General features: G+C 35.8%; 1 protein-coding gene across 1 annotated transcript in view; it reads left to right on the top strand.

Annotated features, from left to right (window-relative positions):
• Nucleotides 1-2285: 2285 nt before the first annotated feature.
• The window catches only part of TAF3 (TATA-box binding protein associated factor 3), a 244318-nt gene continuing 221164 nt past the window's right edge, over nucleotides 2286-25439 (top strand). Inside the window, exon 1 of the mRNA XM_052000587.1 lies at nucleotides 2286-2742. Coding sequence (XP_051856547.1) covers nucleotides 2577-2742 — 166 coding nt within the window. The 5' untranslated portion in view covers nucleotides 2286-2576. The remainder of the gene's footprint in view (nucleotides 2743-25439) is intronic.

Raw genomic sequence — 25439 nt, 5'->3', positions numbered from 1 at the left:
TCTATTGAAGAGCATAGCCTAGACTTGGATCCTGTGTAGATATCTTCCCTATCTTAACAAGTTTTCTGCTTTGTTTTACCGTAGCCCTACCCTGCCTTCATTAAAATGTTAACTCTTTGAGGAAAGGGATTTTTTTTTTTTTTGCTTGTATCTAAATAAAGGCTTGTAGACTGTGTGTGACTTGAGTAAGGAATTGTTCATACCTGTGATTTCATTAGTGTAGAGGATTTCCCCAGTGGAAATACCTTAAATTAATTAATTCATAATTTTTAGCCTTGGAAGTTTGTTTTAGGTCACTAAACTCAGACTGCTTTCAAGAAACTTACAATCTTTTTTTCCCAGCACTTTTTAATTTTTTTGTTTATTTATTTTTAATACACATTGTTTTATGAATTATATTGGGAGAGAAAAATCAGAGCAAAAGGGAAAAACCATGGGAGAGAGAAAAAAAAAACAAAACAGAAAAAAGTGAACATAGCATGTGGCTGATTTACATTCAGTTTCCTTAATTCTTTTTCTGCATGCAGATGGTTTTTTCTGTGCAGTCTATTTAGATTGCAGAACTACTGAGAAGAACCAACTTTTCATTGCTGAGAAGAAACTTATACTCTAATGGGGGAAGACAATATGCAAACAAATTATTCAAGGTGAATATGCATGATACATTGGAAATACAAGCATTCTTAGACATACTGAGGGTTTGGCTCCAGATCACATCAATAAACTTATGTTTTCATTATTATAGTCTACTAAGGGTGCAATATTATTCTGCCTAAAAAAAAGTACACACTTTACTTAAAAATACTTCATTACTAAAAAATGCTAATCATCATCTTCAAATTTCAGTGAGTCTCTGTTGGTGGAGGATCTTCCTTCAGTGTAGATAGCTACTAACTAATCAGTGATGGTTGCTGAAGGTCGGAGTGGATGTGGCAATTTCTTAAAATAAGTTAAATGAAGTTTGCCATATTGATTGATTCTTCAGGAAAGATTTCTTTATGACATGTGATGTTTTTTAATAGCGTTTTAAACACAATGGAGTCAATTGTGTTTCAAAGTTGGAGTCAGTCCTCTTAAATCTGCAACTGCTTTTATCAACTAAGTGTATTAACACTGCACAAAATTGTTGTGTTTTAGGGAATAGGGAGACCTGAAGAGAGGGACAGTGGATCCATATGTAGGTAGCAGAATACACATTTATCAATTAAAAATTTGGCTTGCCAAACAATTACAACAATAATATCAAAGAACCCTGATTACAAATCATCATAGGAGGTATACATAATAATAATAATAATGATGAAGTTTAAAATATGAAAATCACCAAAAATGTAATACAGATAAAATGTGAACTCGTCCTGTTGGAAAAATGGTAATTTAAGACTTGAACTACACAGAGTTGCCACAGATCTTCAATTTATTTCTTTTTAAAAAGGCGATATCTGCAAAATTCAATAAAGCAAAGCTCAAGAAAACTTAAGGGGGTAGATACTAGAATTAAGAGGAGTTGGAGAATTCCTGTAAAAGATGGAACTTAAAAGCCAGAGAAGCCAGTTGGCAGAGATAAAGAAGGAAAAAAAAATCATTGCAGGCATGGGTGACTGCCAGAAAAAAATGCTCAGACTCTAGAGATGGTGTGTTTTGTTCCGTGGGACAGGAGGCCAGGAGGCCATTGTCGTTGGACTGAAAAGTACAGAGTGGAGAGTAATGTCTAAGAAGAATGGAAAGATCGGAGGGGACTGAGGCCAACGTGGAAATTTCTTTTTCTACTATGCATATTGTTTCTCTGTGTGTGTGTCTCTGAGCGCGCGCGAGTATTGGGAAAGATGGATGTTTGCTAATTGAAAAGAAAATTAAATGACCAAAATACATGTTTTTCTGACATAATGAGCGCTTTGTATTGAAAAGGTGTACATGAATATGACTATGCTGTAACTTCAGAGAGGGATCCTCAGCCAGCCTGGGATTTATCCACGAGCAGCCGCGTTCTCACGTGGGTTCCCTGGCCGAGTGGAAAATCCCTCTTATACTTCTCCGATCCCGCATTTGACCCTACAGAAAGTGAGGGTTGGAATTAGGTACCTCGGCTGGCGGTTTTAGTTTCGTTAGCAAAATGGAAATGAGATGACTTTATTATGGCTCTCTCCCTCCAAGCCCGGGGCTGGGCTGCTGAGAGGAGGGAAGCGCTGGGCAAATAGCGAAGCCCCAAGTCCATGTGAGTGTCTGCCCCGGCAGTCCATGGGACCAAGAAGACAGCCGGAATCATCAATGGGCAGAGGGCGGGGTGGGAATTGCTGCTTATCGATGCTTTCGGCAACAGTTTAGTGCTGCCTCGTCGAAGAGACCGCCCCCAAACGGAGGCGGGGCGAATCCAAAATGGCTGCTCTCAGGCTGGCGCGCCCGGCGGAGCTGAGGCTCTGAGGTAGACGCCGGGAGTCCGGGAAACGGTTTCCCCTACGTGGTGGCGGTGGAGGGGAGTCCCGGACGATGGCCCAGGAGGCCCGCTGAGCTTGGAAGCACGAGTGGGAGTGGGGCAGCGGCGAAGACGGAGGCGGCGCGGGAGTCCGTGGAGCGGGATGTGCGAGAGCTACTCGCGGTCGCTGCTGCGGGTGTCGGTGGCGCAGATCTGCCAGGCGCTGGGCTGGGACTCGGTGCAGCTCAGCGCCTGCCACCTCCTCACGGACGTCTTGCAGCGGTACCTGCAGCAGCTCGGCCGGGGCTGCCATCGCTACTCAGAGCTGTGTGAGTCGAGGGCCGAGGCGGGAGGGTTGCCCCTGACCCCTGCCCTCTGCCCCCGACCCCGCTCTTCTCTTGGTGTGACCTCCGACCCCTGAATCTCCTACCCCGTGCTCCTCACCGCCTGTTACCCCGGAACACTTCTTCACCTCTTGGGGCATCCCTCTCAGGTGCCAACTTCCCGCCAGCACCCTCTTGACATCCCGAGTCCCCGCTGCCGCTGCACACTCACCCCTTGTTTTCTTCTCTGCCTCTTTTCTTTAACGCTTGCGGATAGTTCTCTTTCCTAACCTTCCTCCTGCTCTCTGCCCTCCCCAAAGCTGTACCTTGATCCCTTTCCCTCCGGGATCAGCAAACTAGCGCGCTCAGTTGTCACAGGCGCCCCATCTGCTGACAGTTTCTTAGACTTGCCGGCCTTCCTTCTCTCTAGGGAAACGCCACACTCAGGGATAGCTCGATGTCCGCGAAGTATTTACTGGCTCTTTCTCAATGTCTTGACCCATACTGATGCTTCCTTTTTTTTTCTCCATTTCATAAACACGTTGCTGTGCCCAGCCTCTTTTGGTGCAGCTTGTCCATTTCACGCCATGCCTTAACCCCTTCTTTCCATGTTCATCTTCATCCAGTTGAGGGATTTGTTACCTTCCTTCTACTAATGGTTCAGAGTAAATATATAGTTCAGAGTAAGGTATTAGGGTCCTTCAAGTACTCTGCAGCCCATTTTTCAAGGGTTAACATTAGATTCTTGTCTATATGTAGTTTTTTGTTTTTGGCATAAGTTAGTAATTTGTTATTTAATAAATGCTACAGGTCCTTTTGCTGTCAAAATGAGCCTGAAAAATAGTGAGAAATAGCTTTTTGTAGTCTCTTCATTTCCTCCAGTCCACTCCTGATAACTCCCTATTATAACTTCTGATGTTATTTTAGACAACTAGAAATTACTGGTTGATTCCTATGTCAGATTCATGTTCACCTTGGATTTATAAAGTGACTGCTATGCAGATGCTAAACATTAGGGATATGAAGAAAAGCAGAAGATCCAGAAGACAATCTCTGCTCTTAGAACCTCATACCCCAAAGAAAGATGTAATCAAGGTATATATACAAGATAAATTGGGGGTATCATGTGTACCCCCAGGGAGGGAAGACCCTAAGAATGGGAAAGGTTTCTTATAGAATGTGGGAATTTAGCTGAGATTTCAAGGAAGCCATTGAAATAAAGAGGGAGACTTTCCAGACCTGAGGAGATAGCCAGTGAAAATGGTTAGAGCTGAGAGATGACTATCCAGGGCATATCCAAGAGATCGATGTCTCAGAATTAAAGATGACACACAGTGGTGAATAAGGTGTTGCAGGTTTATGGACTTTAAAAGACAGCATTCTATATTTCACTCTGAAGGGAGCCACTAGAATTTATTGAATGGGAGAGGGAATAATATGGTTAGACTTAAGTTTTTAGGAAGATCAGTTTGAAAGCTGAAGTCTGGCATGGATTGGAATAAAGAAAAACTTGACATACAGAGATTGACCAGTAGGCTATTGCAGCAGTTCAGTTGTCTTAGGTGGTTGTATTGTCAGAAGAGAAGAGGACACTCTTAGGAATTTTATGGTGATCATTTCAATTTTATGATCAGTAACTTTGGAAAGAACAGATTCAGTTGAATGATGATGTTGGAAGTTAGACTTCAGACAGTATTTATTTATTTGTTTCAGTTTCTTTTTTTTTTTAAATTTTATTTTATAATAACTTTTTATTGACAGAACCCATGCCAGGATAATTTTTTTTACAACATTATCCCTTGCACTCGCTTCTGTTCTGATTTTTCCCCTCCCTCCCTCCGCCCCCTCCCCTAGATGGCAAGCAGTCCTATATGTTAAATATGTTGCAGTATATCCTAGATACAATATATGTTTGCAGAACTGAACAGTTCTCTTGGTGCACAGGGAGAATTGGATTCAGAAGGTAAAAATAACCCCGGGAAGAAAAACAAAAATGCAAATAGTTTACATTCATTTCCCAGTGTTCTTTCTTTGGGTGTAGCTGCTTCTGTCCATCATTGATCAATTGAAACTGAATTAGGTCTCTTTGTCAAAGAAATCCACTTCCATCAGAATACATCCTCATACAGTATCGTTGTTGAGGTATATAATGATCTCCTGGTTCTGCTCATTTCACTTAGCATCAGTTCATGTAAGTCTCTCCAAACCTCTCTGTATTCATCCTGCTGGTCATTTCTTACAGAACAATAATATTCCATAACATTCATATATCACAATTTACCCAGCCATTCTACAATTGATGGGCATCTATTCAATTTCCAGCTTCTAGCCACTACAAACAGGGCTGCCACAAACATTTTGGCACATATAGGTCCCTTTCCTTTCTTTAGTATTTCTTTGGGATATAAGCCCAGAAGTAACACTGCTGGATTAAAGTTTTTGGGTATAATTCCAGATTGCTCTCCAGAATGGCTGGATTCGTTCACAACTCCACCAACAATGTATCAGTGTCCCAGTTTTCCCGCATCCCCTCCAACATTCATCATTATTTTTTCCTATCATCTTAGCCAATCTGACAAGTGTATAGTGGTATCTCAGAGTTGTCTTAATTTGCATTTCTCTGATCAATAGTGATTTGGAACATTCTTTCATATGAGTGGTAATAGTTTCAATTTCATCATCTGAAAATTGTCTGCTCATATCCTTTGACCATTTATCAATTGGAGAATGTCAGCCAGTCTTTAGAGAGTTGTGGAAAAAGAGTGGAGAAAGAGAAAGCGGAAAAAAAAGGAAATGGAGGCAGCTCTTTTGGATGGCCTTTTCAAGGAGTTTAGCTTTAAAAAGGGCAGAGAGTGTGATAGGAGACATTAGCTAGTGGAGCTGATGGCTCAAGTGAGGGTTTTTTGAGGTTATGGGAGGTATGGTCCTATTTGTTATCAATAGGGATACAGCCAGTAGACAGAGCTTGAAGATTAATGAGAGTCTAGGGATAATAGAAAGGATACTCTGCAGGAGAAGACAAGAACAATTGAGAGATCACTTGTCGTTGTAGAAAGGCTTGCTTGGGCAAGGAGAAGGACTATCTCTTCATGTGAGTCAATGGAAAGAAAATTATCTGAATGATGTGGGATAAGGAAGAGGGAAGAAGAGGGAGTTCTTAGCAAAGGATCTCAATTTTTTCAATAAAATATGAGGATAAGTTCTCAGCTCAGAGCTGGGGCTGAGGGAACCATGGGAGGTTTTAAAAGTAATGGAAAAGTTTGGAAAAGGAGCTGTGAGATAGTGAATTGATTAAAGAGATATAAACAATTTCTTTGCTCTAGTAAGAGCCCAGGTGAGATCATGTAACAGATTTGTAGTGGACCTGGTCAGTATGGTTTCATGATTTTCTGTGGTTTCACTTAGCAGCATGTGAATAAGAGTGAAGGAAGATATTGGATGGTAGGAGAAGTTTGAGGTTTGGCAGGGCAAGATTGATGGTGAGATAAGAGGGTAAGGCACTTAAGATCAGCAGAGTGTTGAACTGGTTCACCAAAGGCGCATGATTGGGAAGGGAGTAGAGTGTTACTAGTGCAGGAGTGATAGCCTGGGAATAACTGTAGGGTTGAAGGATTGGAGGTAATGGTAAGGATGAGGAATGAGGTTTGGAGTTGTTCTGGCAGGAGAACAAGGTGGAATAATGATAGACTGATAAGATGGGGAATGTCATTCATAAATGCCAAAGAGGAATATTTGTGGGTAATGGTAATATCAAGGGTATGACTGTCTATATCACTGAGGTGGGATGGAGGAGTAGGTTATATGAGAAATGAGTGAGCTGAAGAATTTGTAGGTTTGGGTATTTGAGGAAGTATCAGTATTTATATTGAAATCCCTTAGTATGAGGACAGGAGATGAAGAGGTAAAAAAGATTGTGAGCCATGCACTGAAATTGTTGAAAGACAGTTCCAACAGTTACTTAAATTTGATTGGGTCATACATATGGGTTGAATCACACTCAAGAAGGTGGGAAAGGTTATTGAGTAACATATGTAAAGAAAGAACATGGAAGTAGAACTGGGGAGTAAAGAGTATTCCAACTCGTCTGCCTGGGGCAGGGAGTGAAGTGCCTGGGGTTAGTAAAAGAGCAGTTTAGGTAAGGACCTCAGAGACCATGTGGTACAATTCCCACATTTTACAAATGAAGGAACTGAGATGCAGGTTATTACTTATCTAATGTTACACAGATAGAAAATGATAAAGGTTTTTTTTCTTCCTTCATACATAGAGTGTATATATATAAATAAATATATGCACATATGCATACACATACATGTATCTATCATGTATATGTGATTTACCTAGATACATATTTAGGCATGTATGTATTCATGTGGTTCTCTCATTCAATTCAATTTGACAAATCTCTCCTTTATATTAAGATTGTAGTAATGTTTTACATTTTTTTTGATCACTACTTCCCATCATATTTGATAACTTTTCAAATCTAAGTGATCCTTTGGTGTATTAATTCACTGAGATTTTTTATATCATTTAAAAATGTTTTCTTTATTATGAACCTAATCATTAATTGAAAGAAATGTTTCAATATCAAAGAATAGAAAGAGGATAGTATATAAAGCTATAAAATTCGGTTATGTACAGTTTATTTTAAAATGTACATTAAATTAATAACAAAATTGCAATTTGTCCTCTTCTAAACTTTTTCTTCCTGTATATTTTAAAATATTTTATTGACTTAAAAATTTTTTTTTCACATCATCATAGATCAATTATAGAATTATAGCTATAGAATTGGAAAAGATTTTAGAGGACATCTAGTCTGAATCTCTCATTTTATAGAAGAGAAAACTGAGGCTCAGGAAGGTTAAGTGATTTACTTGCAATTATACAGGCAGTCAACATCAATCAGAGCTGGAATATGAATCTTTGTCCTTTGAATTCAGAGCCATTTATTTTTCCATACTACTTCCAAATTGAAGTCCTCATAGTCTTATAATAATTAAGTATAGTCTAGCAAATTCATCAACACATTGGTCATGTCTGGACATGTTCATCTTATTTTTTCTCTAGATCATCACCTCTATGGGGGGGGGAAGCTATGAGAGGAAGGGAAACTTTCGTGATTGATTTTCTGAAATAAAATATGATAATATTTGTAAAGGACTTTTTTTTTTTTTTTGATAAAACATTTTTAATCTAGTGCCTGGCACATAGTAGGTACTTAATAATCCCTTCCTCTTCCCCCATGAAGTCCTGATTATTCATTTCATTATCTAAGCTATGTAGTCTTTTAAATCTGTTTTCCCTTACGTTATTGTAATAGTGCACATTGTTCCTATTTTACTTTGTTTTAGTTCAATATGGATCTCCCAGAATTTCTTAGAATCTTTCTTTGTCATTTCTTATAGTGTTATAATATTTCATTACATTCACAGCTTCAATTTGTTCTGCTATTCCCCACTTTTAGGCTACCACTTTTAGTTTCATGTTATAACTTAAGGCTCTGCCGTCAATATTTTTGTGTGTTTGTGTCCTGTGTGTCTTTGAAGTATATGTATCTTTGGATCAAGAGGTATGTAGAGTTTAGTGGCTTTGAAATATAGTTCCAAATTGCTTTCCAGAATGGCTAGACTAATTCATAGTGCCACAAAAAGTGCATTAGTATGCCTATCTTATCATAGTCTCTTTAGCAATAGCCATTTTCCCGATTTGCTGCCTTTGCCAATCTAATAGGTGTGATGAGGAACTTCAAAGTTGTCTTATTGGCATTTCTCTTATTAATAATTTGGAGCATTGTTGTATTTTTCCTTTTGAGAACCTTGTCCTTATATTTTTACCACTTAAATGGTAGGAAATAGCTCTAATTCTTAAACATATATTTCAATTTTTTGTATATTTTGGGTGTTAGATTTTTAGTAAAAAATTTTTATGTCAAAGATTTCCCCCTTGATAGAAAAAGAGGAAAAAGGAGGTAAAATAAGGGAAATTACATTTCATGAAGAGGCAAAGAAAACCTATTATAATTGAGGGAAAGAAGGAAGGGGGATAAGCATTGTGTGAATTTTACTCTCATCAGATTTGCCTCTAAGAAAAAATATTAGACATATTTGGTTTCACAGAGAAACTTGTCTCACCTTACAGGATAGTGGGAGGGAAAGGGGGAAAAGAAAGAAAAAGACTAATAGAAGGGAAAATAGAAGTATTAGGGGAAAGGTATGAAAAGGAGGAAGGGCTCTAAAGGGGGGGAGGACTATTTGAGGGAAGTAGTCTTCAAAAGCAAAATACTGGGGAGGAGAAAAGGGGGAAAGGAAAGAGAAAAGCATAATGTAGGGAAAATAAATAACATGGCAGGAAATACAGAATTAGTTATTGTGACTGTGATTGTGAATGGGATGAACTCTCCCATAAAATGGAAGCGAATAGCAGACTAGATTAAAAGCCAGAATCTTATAATATGATGTTTACAAGAAATACATTAAAGCATGATACATACAGAGTGAAGGTAAAGGGCTGAAGCAGAATCTACTATGCTTCAGGTGAAGTAAAAAAAAGCAAGGGTAGCAATCCTGATCTCAGATCAAATAAAAGCAAAGATAGATCTAATTAAAAGAGATATGGGAGGATAGATAATGAAGTAATATCAATATTAAACATATATTCACCAAGTGGTATAGCAAAGATTTCTCCCTCCCCCATTAAATATTTTTCTCATATTTATCAAATGCTGGAAAGTTAGTTTGTCATGAATTGTTTTTGATGAAGCCATTCCTTTTATTTTATTTTATTTTTTGCTTTTCAGTAGTATTTTTCCCCCAATAACATATCAGTAAAATTTTTAATGTTCATTTTTTGTAAGATTTTTGAATTCCAGATTCTTCTCCCTCCCTCCTCTGTCCTCTTCTGAAGATGGTAGGCAATTTGATATAGTTTATACATATATATTTTCTATATTAGTCACAGTTATGAAAGAGAAAACAGGTGAAAAAGAAAAAGACACACAAGAAGTAATAAAGTGAGTGAAAAAAATATGCTTCAATCTGCATTCAGAGTCCATCAGTTTTTTATTTGGATATAGATAGCATTGTCCTTCATGAGTCCTTTGTACTTGTTTTGCATCATTGTATTACTGAAAAGAGCTGAGTCATTTATAGTTAATTGTCAATGTTGCTGATACTGTGTACAGTGTTTTCTTGTTTCTGCTCATTTTACTTTGCACCAGTTCATCCAAGTCTTTACAGGTTTTTCTGAAATCTGCTTATCATTTCTTATTGCAAAATAATATTCCATTTCATTGATATACCACAGCCTGTTAAGCCATTTCCCAATAGATGGGCATCCTTTTAATTTCCATTATTTTGCTACCATGAAAAAGTCTACTATAAATCTTTTTGCACATATTGGTCCTTTTCCCTTTTTTATGATCTCTTTGGGATATAGATAATAGTAGTGATATTGCTGAGTCAAAGGGTATGCACAATTTGGTTGTCCTTTAGGCATAATTGCTCTCCGGGATGGCTGGATCAATTCACAACTCCACCAATAGTACATTAGTATCTCTGTTTTCTCACTTACACTGTTCCTTTTTTTGCCATATTAGCCAATCTGAAGTAGTATTTCAAGATTGTTTTAATTTGCATGTATCTAATCAAAGTGATTTAGAACACTTCTTTATATGCCTATAGATAACTTTAATTTCTTCATCTGAAAACTGCCTGTTAAAATATTTTACCTTTGCTATCAGTTGAGAAATAGCTTGTTTTCTTATAAATTTGACTCAGTTCTCTATATATATTTGAGAAATTTGATAAAGATTTGAGTCTTTATCAGAGACATAAATTGTTTCTCACCTTTCTGTTTTCCTTCTAATCTTGGTTCCATTGGTTTTGTTTGTTAAAAAAAAAAAAAGCTTTTTAATTTAATATGATCCGAATTATATATTTTGTATTTTGTAAGGCTATCTCTTTTTTGGTCATGAATTCTTCCCCATCCTATAGATTTGAGTTTCTATTCTATTCTATTCTTGCTCTTCTAATGTGCACATTCACAGTTATGATTATTTTGTATGTATTTTTCTTCATTATATTCTTCCTTCTGTTTGTCCACTCTCTCCTTTCACCATTTCCCTCCTCACCAGTATTGTGCTTTTGTCTACCACTTCCCCTGATCTGCCCTCTCCTGTCAGTCCCCACCTCCTAGCCATTTTACTTAATCTCCTCTCCTCCTACTTCCCTGTTAGATAAAATAGATATCTATCTATATTCAACTGATTGTCTATATGATTCCCTTTTTGAGCCAATTCTAATGAGAGTAAGGTTCAGGTGATGCTCATTGCTGATCCTCCCATCTTCCTTTTCATTGGTCTTTTCAGGCCTCTTCATATGAAATAATTTATACCATTCTATCTCTCCACTCCACTCAGTATACTCCTCTTTCTCATCCCTTGATGTCATTTAAGAAATGTCGTTCCCTCAAATTCATCTTATAACCATACTGCTTATCTGTATTCCTTCTAACTTACTATTAGTGATACAGTTTAGCTCTATTGAGTCCCTTATCTTTTTTTCCCCGTTGTACTTATTTATGCTTCTCATGGGTCTTAATATTTGAGGTCATATTTTTGGTTTTATTCTGGTCTTTATGAAAGCTTGAAATTTTTCTATTCCATTGAGTGACCATTTTTTCTTTTTTCTTTGCCTTCCAGTGGTTCTTTCTAATCACTGTTCACCACCCCCACATCCCCCACCCCTTAGAAATTCATTAAGGGTCAGAGTATACATATGCAAGTATGTAGAGGCAGATCTGCATTAGCAACAAAATTAGGATAAGAATAGAACTACGGGAGAACCAAAGCTATCCCCTAACATTTAAGTAGTCAAAATATTCAACGTACCACCTTGCATTCTTTCCTGGGTACTATAATTGATATTGATAACTGAAGAATAGTCATGATGGTGAAGAGACATGAGAAAATGTCATATTAGTTGAAGAAACTGGGAATGTTCGTTTTATAGAAAAGATGACTCAGAGGAACATGGTAGCTCTTTTCCAATTATTTGAAGGATTATCTAGAAGAGGGATTAGATTTATTGTTGACTAGAGAACAGAACCAGATTCAATAGTTGGACACTGCAAAGAGACAGATTGAGGGTTGCCTTTTTTTTCCTTCTTTCTTTCCTTCCAACCCTCTCCTCCCTCCTCTCCCCCAAGACAATTAGGGTTAAGTGTCTTGCCCAAGGTCACACAGGTAGGAAGTGTTAAGTGTCTGAGTCAATCAGATCCTCCTGACTTCAGGGCTGGTGCTCTATCCACTGCGCCACCTAGCTGCCCCAGAGGGTTGACTTCTTGTAACTGTAAGTGGAGTGGATTCCTTTTATTTGCTAAATCCAGTAATCTTTTCTCGTACCTCATTCTTCTCGACTTCTTTGTGGCCTTTGACACTGTTGATCACCCTCTTCCCTTTTTTTGGACCACCTTCTTCTTGATGCTATCTTATTTCTATCTGCAGTCTTCTGATCCTCCACTTAGCTGTCTGACTCAGTCGCCTTTGTTGAGTCTTCCTTCAGGTCACATCCTCCAATTGTATATGTTCCTCCACTCTGTCCTGGAACCTCTTCTCTTCTGCCTTTATATACTGTTTTACTTGACTATTTCATCAACTCTTATGTTTCAGTTTTATATCTATGCTGATATTCTTAGCGCTATCTATTTTGCCTTAGTCTCTGCTGACACCTCTAGTCTAACATCTCAGACTTCTTTTCTGACATCTCAAACTTCATGTCTAGTAGACATCTTCAATTCAGTATGCCCAAAATAGAGCTCATCTTTCCCTCTAGACCTTCTCCTCAATCCCCTAACTTTCCTGTTACCTTTGAGGGCAAAACTGTCTCCTCTGTTTTTCAGGCTGACAATTTAGGAGTCATCCTGTCTCTCACCATATTGCTTTTCACCTTTGAAAGATGTGTGCAATATACCCCCTCTCTGATACTGCCATCCCCTGGGATGGGCTCTTTTCACTTTATGCTCTTACTGTTGCAGTAGCTTATTGGCAGATTAGCCTGTCCCCAGACTTTCTGTACTTTAATCTTTCCTCCATTTAGCCATCAAACTGATTTTCCTGACCATTCTCCTTTCCCTCTAAAAGGGCTTTCTGTTACCTCCAGAATCAAATACAAAATCCTCTGGCATTCAAAACTCATAACCTAGCTCCATTTACCATTCCTGTTTTCTTATTCATTATTCTCTGCCATATATTTTTTTGGTCCAGTGATGCTGGCTTCTTTATTGTTTTAAGAACAATTCATTCCATCTCTTGGCTTTGGGCATTTTATCTGACTCTCCCCATGCCTAGAATGTTCTCCATCTTCTTCTCTGTCTCCTTGGTTCCTTTTAAATCCCACTAAAATTCCGTTTTTGTAGAGGAAGCCTTGCCCAATCTCTTAATTTTAGTAGCTCCCTTCTTAATTGTTTCCTATTTATCCTATATGTAGCTTGTTTCTACATATTTGTTCACTTGTAACTTAATTAATTTAAGCTACTTGAGAGCAAAGACTTCTTTTGCCTCTTTTTGTATGCTTAGTGCTTAGCATAACCTGGCACATTATAGGCACTTAAATTTTTATTAACTAACTGATCCCCTTAAAATCTTTTGCATCTGTCTTTTTCCTCTCTATTCATACTACACCTGTCTTAATCTAGATATTCATTACTTCTCTGCCATCTCCTAATTGGCCCTCCTCATTGGTTCTTGAATCTAATCTTTTTTAATCCATCCTGCACAGAATTGGCAAATAATTATTCTACACAGTTCGGACACTGTCACTCCCCTGCTTTTCACATGTATTCTGCTCCCTATTGTGGGGGCTGCCCCAAGCTTCTATCTTAGGTGTTCTTTTCTCTTTCAAACATTTCACACCAGATAGCCCATAAAAATCTCAAACTCAACATGTCTAAAACAGAAATTATTATCCTTCACTCTAAACCTATCCTTCCCAACTTTTTAATTTCTCTCACCAACTTCCCATCTCCTTAGTTTACAATCTTAGCAGTATCCTTTATTTCTCACTCTTACCATTCATATCTGTCCCTTATAAGTTATTTTATATCCCTTATACCCTCCATTATCTTGCCCTAACCCTCCATATCTGTTCAGTCGCCAAATTTTATCATTTGACATAACTCAAAACTGGTGCTTACTCTCCATTATATTGTTCAGAGCCTTATTGTCTCTCCCTATTGAGATTTCTTAATATACTCCAATGGCTCTCTTTCACCTCTAGGATTAGATCTAAATATGTTGCTTTTCATATAAGGCTTGGCCCTGACTTTTCATTCCCTGTTTATTATACATAATTCTACTTCTCACATTCTACAGTCTGGTCGAATTGGATTCTTTCTTTTCTTTTCAGAGGACACTCCATCTTTAACTCTTGACTGGACTTCCTGTTCCACATACCTAGAATTCCTTCTTTCCTCCTCTCTCAGAATCTGTTTTTTCTTCAATATTCATTTTAAGTAGTTTACTATCTACCTGAAACCCTTACTGATCCTCCAGCTCCTAAAGCCTTCCCTTGCAAGATACTTGGTAGTTTTTTCTATATATACTTAGGTATATATTTAAAATATAAGCTCATTGAGGATAAGCTTTTTTTTCTCTTTGCATCCTAATACAATACTTGGCCCTTTATTATCAGTTAGTAAATATTTAGAATGTGCCTTTTATATTTCAGGTATTGTATTAAATGCTGGAGATATAAAGCAAAGCAAAAGACATTCCTTGCTTTCAAAGTGCTCCTAGTCTAAAGACTTAATTGAAGTTGCTGTAATAAAGGCTTATTGCTTGATTGTTTTAGAAACTTCTCTGGCTCTGTATTACCATTAAAATAATTGAAAACACCTCTGTTCAGCATTAAAGCTCTCTACAATCTGGCTTTAGTCATCTTTCCATGTCTGATCATATTGAGAAGGCTTCTAGCATATCTCAGTTACAGAGAATGCTTGCTCTTGGTTTTAGAGGTTGATCAGTCAAATATATTAAATATACAATTATCAGAGAAAAGGAACTTGACAAATGCTGACAGGATTGCAATGAAATAGGTACACTAATGTAATTCTGATAGAACTTTGAATTCATCTAACCATTCTGGATAGGAATTTGGAACTATGTCCCAAAAGCTACTAAATTGTATATATCTTTTGACCCAGTAATACTACTTATTTGTTCTATACTCCAAAGAAATCATGGAACTAGAAAATGACCCATTTATATAGGAATATTTATAGCAGTTCTGTTTCTAGTTGATAAAGAATTAGAAATTGAGGGGATGGATGTCCACCATTTGGGGACTAGCTGAACAAGTTATAGTATATGAATGTGATGAAATACTATTATGGTAGAAATGCTGAAGGGGATGGTTTTAGAAAAACTTAGGTAGATTTATATAAACTGATGCAGTATGAAGTGAGCAAAATCAGGAGAACAATTGGTATAGTAACAGCAATATTGTCAAAATTATCAACTTTGAAATATACTAAATGATCAACAGAATGACCAATCACAATTCCATGAGGAAGAAAAGTAAATGTAATGAAATATTACTGCATTACTTTTACTTTACTTTTCTTTTTGTCATTATTCAATCAACGGACTTTGACTTTGCTTCTAATTCTTTGCTGTTACAAAAGATTACGCTAGGGGTGTTTTAATGTACATGGGATCTTTCTATATACCTATCAATGGGACCTTAGAATCAAAAGACATTTTGGTTTTTTTCCTAAGCATAATTCGAAATTGTTTTATCGAAGAGTTGGATCAATTTGTAGGGGAAGATGTAATTTAATAAGACATAGATATACAACTATAATTTAGGATAGACTATGAAAAGAGCAAAAGAGTGATCCGAAAAGACTTTTTATATAAATGTTGAAGAGAATTAAAAGTTCCATTGCTGTGGGTACTCCCACAGCAATTAAATTTAATGGGGAAGACTTCATGGAAGAGATAATTAAAATCAAACTTTTCAAGATTAAAATCAACTTTTAAGGGATGACAATCTTAGCAGGTAAGAGATAGAGGCTGGGCAAGGAAAGTCCATTCTGGGAATGGGAGACTGAATCGGGAACATGAAGATGACAGTGGGAAGACAACAATGAGATACTGTGAATATTTAAGTTTGGCAAAAACTTGTCTCAAAGTAGTCATCAATATGAAGCATTATAGGCTATTGATTTCTAGAGCAAAGGAGTAACACATTGTGCGCTTTGGGAAAATTAATCCATTGTAGTGTGAAAATATGTTCAAGAAGGAAAATCCTGGAATTAGCTAGGGTTGTATCTTTTAGGAATGAAGGGGAAAGAATACATTGTTTAAAATTTAAAAAATATATATTATATATACATATATATATATATATATACATATATATATATTAGTTTTTGACATTTACTTTTTTTTTTTTTTTTTTGGCTGAGGCAAGTAAGTGACTTGCCCAGGGTCATACAACTAGGAAGTTTAAGTGTCTGAGATCAGATTTGAACTCAGGTTTTCCTGACTTCAGGACTGGTGCTCCATCCACTGCGCCACCTTGGTGGCATTTGCTTTTATAAGATTTTGACTTCCATTTTTTCTCCCTCCTCTCATACCTCTTAAACATAACAGTCAATCTGATACAGGTTATGCATATATAATCATATTAAACATATTTTCCCATTAGTCATGTTGTGAAAGAAAAATCAGAACAAAAGGGAAAAACCATGAGTCAGAAAAAACAACAACAAAGTGACTAATAGTATGCTTCAATCTGCATTCAGGGTCCACAGTTCTTTCTTTAGATGTTGATAACATTTTCCATCACAAGGCTTCTGTCACAAGTCTTTTAAAGTTGTCTTAGATCATAGTGTTCCTGAGAAGAGTAAAGTCCATGAAAGTTGATCTATGTGCACAGCGTTGTTACTGTGTACAGCATTCTTCTGGTTCTTCACTCACATCAGTTCATGTAAGTCAGAATAAATTTGAACACATTTCAAACAATATATGCTTAGTTAATTGGCTGAGGACAAAAAAAGAAATGATTTAAAAATGAGCCCACCAAAAACAGGGACATTAATACATTGTTGGTGGAATTGTGAATACATCCAACCATTCTGGAGAGCAGTTTGGAACCATGCTCAAAAAGTTATCAAACTGTGCATACCCTTTGATCCAGCAGTGTTACTATTGGGCTTATATCCCAAAGAGATCTTAAAGAAGGAAAGGGACCTGTATGTGCAAAAATGTTTGTGGCAGCCCTTTTTGTAGTGGCTTGAAAATGGAAATTGAATGGATGCCCATCAATTGGAGAATGGCTGAATAAGTTGTGGTATATGAATATTATGGAATATTATTGTTCTGTAAGAAATGACCAGCAGGATGATTTCAGAAAGGCCTGGAGAGACTTATATGAACTAATGCTGAGTGAAATGAGCAGAGCCAGGAGATCATTATATACTTCAATAATAATATTATATGATGATCAATTCTGATGGACCTGGCCGTCTTCAGCAATGAGATGAACCAAATCAGTTCCAGTGGAGCAGTAATGAACTGAACCAGCTACACCTAGCGAAAGAACTCTGGGAGATGACTAAGAGCCATTACATTGAATTCCCAATCCCTATATTTTTGTCCGCCTGCATTTTTGATTTCCTTCACAGGCTAATTGTACACTATTTCAGAGTCTGATTCTTTTTGTACAGCAAAATAATGGTTTGGTCATGTATACTTATTTTGTATTTAATTTATACTTTAATATATTTAACATCTACTGGTCATCCTGCCATTTAGGGAAAGGGGTGGGGGGAAAGAGGGGAAAAATTGGAACAAAAGGTTTAGCAATTGTTAATACTATAAAATTACCCATGCATATAACTTGTAAATAAAAAACTATTAAAAAAATAAAAATAAAAATGAGCCCACCTTTTCTGTATTGGAATGATAGTTGGGCTAGTAATATAGTTAAATTCAAAAGGGTAGGCATTTTTGCATTGCATTGGGTAGGAAGGAGATCAGTTAAAACAGTTTAATTTTAAAGTAATGATCAAATACCCAAATAAAAATGTTCTTTAGACATTTATCTAAAGACATTTATGTTCTTTAGACAGTATAGGACTGGAGGTAAAATGAGAAGTTATGGTTGGTGATACAGAACCTTTTTTCGATCTTAATTTCAATCCTAATTTTTCAACTCCTAGTATCTGTTAAAGGTAGAAAAAGTTTCCCTTTTAAAAGATAACACCTTTTTGTCAAGGCTGTCAGAATTATGCTATGTAATTTATCTGTTCAATTCAACATCTTATACAACAAGAATTTATAGGAAGATTATTCTACTTGTATTTTCATAGGAATCTTCATTTGTTATTTATGCTTATGACATTAAAAATTAATTTTGCATTGTTTTTATTACTATTTGTTAGTACCCACAAGCATTCCAGTTGTTATTTTTTTCTTTATTATTATTTTTTATTGTAGCTTTTTATCTACAAAACATGCATGGGTAATTTTTCAACACTGACCCTTGCAAAACCTTCTGTCCCAAATTTTCCCCTCCTTCCCCTCACTCCCTCCCCTAGATGGCAGGTATTCCAATACATGTTAAAATATATGTTAAATCCAATATATATATATACATATCCATACAGTTATCTTGCTGCACAAGAAAAGTTGGATCTAAAAAGAAAAAACCTGAGAAGGAAAACAAATGCAAACAAACAACATTAGAAAGACTGAGAATGCTATGTTGTGGTCCTCACTCAGTTCCCACAGTCCTCTCCCTGAATGTAGATGGCTCTCTTCACTGCTGAACATTTGAAACTGGTCATTGTTGAAGAGAGCCATGACCATAAGAATTGAACATCATATAGTCTTTTTGTTGCCATGTACAATGATCTCCTGGTTCTGCTCATTTCACTTAGCATCAGTTCATGTAAGTCTCACCAATCTTCTCTGTATTCATCCTGCTGGTTGTTTCTTACAGAACAATAATATTCCATAACATTCATATACCACAGTTTATTCAGCCATTCTCCAGTTGATGGGCATCCATTCAATTTCCAGTTTCTAGCTACTATAAAAAGGACTGCCACAAACATTTTTGCCCATGGGGGTCCTTTTCCCTTCTTTAAGATCTCTTTGGAATATAAGCCCAGTAGTAACACTGCTGGTGCAAAGGTTATGCATAGTTTAATAACTTTTTGTGCATAGTTCCAAATTGCTCTCCAGGCATTTTAGTTATGATTTAAGCTATTCAGAAATATATAATTTCATGGCTCTTTAGTGCCAGGCTCTAAATAATTGTATTTGATTTTTTGTAGTGGGCATTGAATGTTTCCAGTAGTAGGTTTAAATTAATTTAGTTTTTGTTATATCCAGAGTCCTAAGTAAGAAGTATAAAAGAAAAATACATTCATTTGACCCAGGAAGATAATAAACAATCAGGAGACGTGTTTCACTTTTATTTTGTTTTGACTAATATTATGGTCTCCCATTCTTAAATAATATTAAAAATGCTGTGCAAAATCAGCATAAAATAATATTTAGATCATGATTAATTCTATATGGTTTAATCAGTCCAGGTGTCAAAGATTAATTTTGTGGTGTATTGTAATGTTAAATATTGGCTGTCAAGACCTTAGTTTTGACTGTTTCTGAAATTTAATTAAAATAATATTTTCTTTCCCAAATTACATGTTAAAACAGTTTTATGCATTTGTTTTTTAGTTTTACACTTTTTAAAATGTGATTTTAATTTTTTTTCAAATCAGTATTCTCTCCTTAATGCCTTCATAATTGAGAAAATGAGAAATCCTATTATAAATATGTAGTTAAGTAAAACTAATTTCTCCATTGACCATGTCCAAAAAATATTTTTTTATCTGTAGTATGAGTCTATCTCCCTTTCTTTCAGGAGGTGGGTTTCATCTTGTGCCTTCTGGAATTGTACTTGGTCATTGTATTGATCAAAATTCCTAAATCTTTCTAAACAATTTGTCTTTATAATGTTGACATTATTGTAAAAAAATCACTTCACTCAGCATCATTTTGTAGAAGTCTTCCTGTGTTTCTCTGAAACTATCCTTTAGTCATGTCTTACAGCATAAATAACATTCTAGTACATATATACATACACTCATACAGACATGTGTACAACACACACTATAACTTTAGCCATTCCCCAATGATTGAATATTCCCTGAGTTTCCAATTCTTTGCCATTATGAAAATAGCTGCTATTCCTATTTTTTGTTCATGTGTCTTTTATTGTTTTTTTTGTTTTTTTTTAAATCTTTTTGAGGTATATACTTAGAAATGGTGTTGCTAGGCCAAAAGGTATATTCAGTTTGATATCTTCTGGGGCATAGTTCCAAATGGCTTCCCAGTTCACTGCTCCATTAACAGTGAATTACTGAACCTGTTTTCCCATAACTCCTCCAGTATTTGCCATTTTTTTTCTTTTCTTTTTCTTTTTCTTTTTTTTTTTTTTTGGTCAGCTTTGCTAATATAATGGGTATGAAGTGAAACATTGAGTAATTTTGATTTGTTTTGTTCTCAGTGATTTAGAAAATTTTTTGATACAGTTATTGATAACTTTGATTTCTTTTTCTGAAAATTATCTATTTGTGTCCTTTTATCATTTGTCATTTTAGAAATAGAGTTTATTTTTATATATTTGAACTGGTTCCCTGTAAATCTTAGAATTGAGCTTTAATCAGAGAAACTAGTTGTAAAGATTTCACCCTTCATTTACCTGTTTCTCTTCTAATTTTAGCTATATTTGTTTTGTTTATGCAAAAAATTTGCAGTTTTATATAATCAAAATTGTTCATTTTGCCATCTGTAATCCTCCCTGTCTCTTGTTATGTAGTACTGGAATTAATTGTTCTTTAAATGTTTGGAAATAGTCACTTGTAAATCCATTTGTTCTTAGAATTTTTTTCTTAGGAAGTTCATTTATGGCTTGTTCAAAATATTTTTTTTCTAAGAGAGGTTTAAATATTCTGTTTCCTATTTTGTTAATCTAGTTAATTTATATTTTTGTAAAATATTCATCCATTTAATTTAGATTATCAGTTTTATTAGCACATAGTTAGGAAAAATAACTCCTAATAATTACTTTTATTTCTTCTTCATTTGTTGTGAATTTACTTCTTTCATTTTTGATACTGGTAATTTAGTTGTCTTTTTAAACGTCAAATTTTCCAATGGCCTATTCATTCATTCATTTATTTATTTTTAATGCTCCTTGTTTTTATTTATTAATTCATTGGCTCTTGTATTTTTACTTTTGTTAACATCTCCTTTGATTTCATGATTCTAGTTTGCTATTTAATTGGGGATTTGAAATTTGTTGGGTTTTGAGGGGTTTTTTTTTGGTTCTATGCCAGACTCATTGATCTTTCTTTTATTGATGCAAGTGTTTAGAGATACACATTTCCTCCTCAAGAATGGCTTTACATGGATACTTCAAATTTTAGTATGTTGTCTCATCTTTATCTTTAAGGAAATTGTTGATTGTTTCTGCGATTTGTTCTTTGACCACTTATTCTTTCAGATTAATTAATTTCAAATTAATTTTTAATCCATGTTTCAAAGGCTCTTTATTGAAAGTAATTTTTTTCATTATCAGAAAAAAAATGCACTTAATATTTTCTGCTTTTTTAAATGAAAGCTTTTTGTTGTTGCTATGACCAGTTTTTGTAAAGTTGTCATACATCATTGAGAAAGTAGGTACGCTCCTTTCTATTTCCATTCCTTATTATCCAGAGGGCTATCATTTTTTTTTAAATTTAAATTTTATTTTATTTAATAATAACTTTGTATTGACAGAATCCATGCCAGGGTAATTTTTTACAACATTATCCCTTGCACTCGCTTATGTTTCGTTATTTCCCCTCCCTCCTTTCCCCCCCCCCCCCCCCAAGATGGCAAGCAGTCCTATATATGTTAAATATGTTGCAGTATATCCTAGATACAATACATATTTGCAGAACTGAACAGTTCTCCTGTTGCACAGGGAGAATTGGATTCAGAAGGTAAAAATAACTCGGGAAGAAAATCAAAAATGCAACTAGTTCACATTCGTTTCCCAGTGTTCCTTCTTTGGGTGTAGCTGTTTCTGTCCATCATTTATCCATTGAAACTCAGTTAGGTCTCTTTGTCATAGAAATCCACTTCCATCAGAATACATCCTCATACAATATCGATGTCGAAGTGTATAATGATCTCCTGGTTCTGCTCATCTCACTTAGCATCAGTCCATGTAGGTCTCTCCAAGCCTCTCTGTATTCATCCTGCTGGTCATTCCTTACAGAACAATAATATTCCATAACATTCATATACCACATTTTACCCAGCCATTCTCCAACTGATGGGCATCCATTCATTTTCCAGTTTCTAGCCACTACAAACAGGGCTGCTACAAACATTTTGGCACATACAGGTCCCTTTCCCTTTTTTAGTATCTCTTTGGGGTATAAGGGCTATCATTTTTAAGTTTTTAAAAATTCTTTTCATTTCCCTAGCTTCTGATTATATTCATCTAAGGCTGAGGGATAAAATTAGGTCCTCCACTATTTACAGTTTACTTGCAGTTTTCTCCTGTAACTCATTTAATAATTCTCTTAAGAATGTAGAAGCTATACTGTGTGGTATACATATGTTCAGTATTGATTTTATTTCATTGTTTATGGTTGCTTTTCAACAAAATGTAGTTTCCCAATTTATTTTTTTAACTAGGTTTATTTTTGCTGTTGCTTTGTCTGAAATAGAGAGTACCACTTTTGCCCTTTTTACTTCAGCTAAAACAAAATAGATTCTATTCGAGATCTTATTTTAACTCTATGGATTTCATTCTGTTTCTATGTGTTTTTTTTTTTTTTTGTTTGTTTTTTTTAAAATAAAACAACATATTGTTGGGTTCTGGTTTCTAATCCATTTTATATCCACTTGTGTTTTGTGACTGATATTATCGTATTCATGTCTATGGTTATGATGGCTGATTGTTCATTTCCCTCCATTTTATTCTCTTATATTTATCTTCTTTTTACTTTGCCTCTGTTTTGAGCCTATTTTGTTCTCACTGCCTTCCTTAATCTACTCTCCCTTTTATTCTTCTATCTTTCTTTCTCTTAAGCCCCTTTCTTCCAATTTTTCTATTGGGTAAGATAAATTTCCCAACTGTGATGTTAGTCTTTCTTCTTTGTACCATTTCAGATGAGAGAGGCTCAAGTATTTTTCTCCCACATTTCCCTCTTGATTATATAAACTCTTCTTTATGATCCTCTTTTATATGAAATATTTTTCCTCATTCTTTCTCTCCTTCCTTCTTCTCCCATGCATTCCTTTTGTCTACTTTTCCATTCTTTTCTCCCTCTCAGACTCCTAGTGATGTTTAAGTTCTGAGGGTTCACAGATATCATCTCCTCATATGGGAATAAAAACACTAACTTTATTTAATCCCTTATGATTTCCCATTCTTGTTTATTGTATTTCTATTGAGTCCTTGTTTGAATGTTAGATTTTCTATTCAGCTCTGATTCGGAATGCTTGAAAATCCTTTTATTTCATTTCCCCCCTGTAGGATTATGTTCAGTTTTACAGGGTAGGTTATTCTTAGTTATAATCCAAGATTCTTTGCCTTCTGGAATATCATTCCAAGCCCTCATTTCCTTTGCAGTCTCTTCTGTGTTTGTGTCTTGAGTTTCCCTGTCACTAGAGTAGCTCCTTATGCTCATTCTTCCAGATTACTTGACTTTGAACTTTAAGTTAGTGTTAGGTTCTACTTACTTCTGAGGATGGGGGATATCTGGCTTGAGATTCTATCTTTTATGTCTTGCTTCTTTTTCAGCTCAGCCTGGGGCCGTCCAAGTTTTCAATGCTTCTGATGTGGTATGATTTAGGAAGAGATCTGTTCACTGCCCTCTTGCTTTGAGCTCTGCAAGTTTCTGATCCAGATTGAGTCTTTTGCTTTGTGTGTTGTTGAGTTTCCATAGACTGCTACAAGACTCAAGTACTATGAGTCCACTGAGGGATTCTGTAGGTCCAGAACAACTGGACTGCTCACTCTCCCTTAGTCTTGGTCTCCTCCCTGATTATTCCATTGCAGATTTATGTGTTGGGCTACAGGTTAGAACTGTTACTCTGCTATTGGGCACAGAGCCACACAACTAAGTTTTTGGAACTTATTCCTTGCTCTGTAAACAGCTGGATTCTCAGACACTCATTTGGGACCATTCCTTTCTGCCCTGGAACTATGATCTAGAAATGGGTAACAGGACAGAGCTTCTAAATAATATCCATTTTTGTTTGTTCTCAGTAAGAGTTTCAGGATTTCCTTGGGATCTCTTTCTTTTCTTTTCTTCTCTGGCTCTACTTTTTTGTCCCTGGGTGCTGGAATACGCCACTCCCACTGTCTCTATGCTGGCTTTAGGCCAGCACCCACTCTAGTGACTCTAGACCTTTCTGTTTTCCTAAGCTGCCATAGAATAGTGACTGTCTTTTTATTGGCTTTCCCAATTAGAATTTAGGTGTGGCATGTTTTCTTGCCTATGGAGGTGGTATGTGAGTGAGCTAGGTAAAAATGTTTCTTCTTAAACCATTTTGACTTCTCCCCTTCCATTCCCAAGTCAAAATCTGGTAAGGGGTTAATATTAAAGATACATAAGGAATCAATAAATTTAATCATTTTGATTGTAGCAGACTTTTTGTGACCCCATTTGAACATGAGTAATGAATACAAATATATAAGGTCATGAACTAATAGATAGTTTTAGTATAGATAGTCAAGTAGATAGTCAAAGTTTACTAATCAATAGTCCTCAAAAGATTACAGATTATTAATAACCATATAATAAATTGCTCCACATCAGTAATAAGAAGAGAAATTAAGATAACCCATACATTTAGTAAATAGTAATGACAAAAGATGGAACCAGTGAGCACAGGTGAAGCTGAGGTAAGAGAAACATACCAATATATTGTTGGAGGACCTGAAATTGTACTAACCTTTCTGGGAAACAATTTGGAATTATGTTTGTTGGTGTTGAGTCAATTTAATTATGTGCTATTTTTTTGTGATCCCTTTTGGGAATTTTCTTGGCAAAGATATTGGAATGGTTTGCTATTTCCTCCTCTAGCTCATTTTACAGATAAAGAAGTGAGGTGAACAAGATTAAGTGACTTGCCTGGGGTCAATTTCTGAAGCCTATTTGAACTCATGAAGATGTTGTCCTGATTCCAAGCCTAGTGCTCTACCCACTGTACCACCTAGCTAGTTTGATCTTACATTTACAAAGTGCCTAAAATGTCCATATTCTTTGATCCAAAGATGTCACTGCTAGGCATGTAATCCAAAGATTTCAAAGATATAAACAAGGTGTTGATATGTCAAGTAATCATAATACTCTTATAGCCAAGACACAACACATTTTATGCACTCACAACTCACAGCTATATGCAAACTTTGTGCTAGTCTCTGGAGATACCAGAACAAAAAGTGAAACTAACCCTGCACTCAGAGAGCTTCCATTCTACAGAAGGAATAGAACTTGTGCACAAAAATTGTAATTCATAGTACTTCAAAGAGGGAAAGATTGCAACAGTAAAATTGTCATCACAGATTTGTATATCATCTATATGTGGATCACGAGTAGTAGAACTAGTCCTGAACAAA

The sequence above is a fragment of the Antechinus flavipes genome, chromosome 5 (assembly GCF_016432865.1).
Source record: "Antechinus flavipes isolate AdamAnt ecotype Samford, QLD, Australia chromosome 5, AdamAnt_v2, whole genome shotgun sequence".
Lineage (NCBI taxonomy): Eukaryota > Metazoa > Chordata > Mammalia > Dasyuromorphia > Dasyuridae > Antechinus > Antechinus flavipes.
This window is presented reverse-complemented; position numbering and strand designations above follow the sequence as displayed.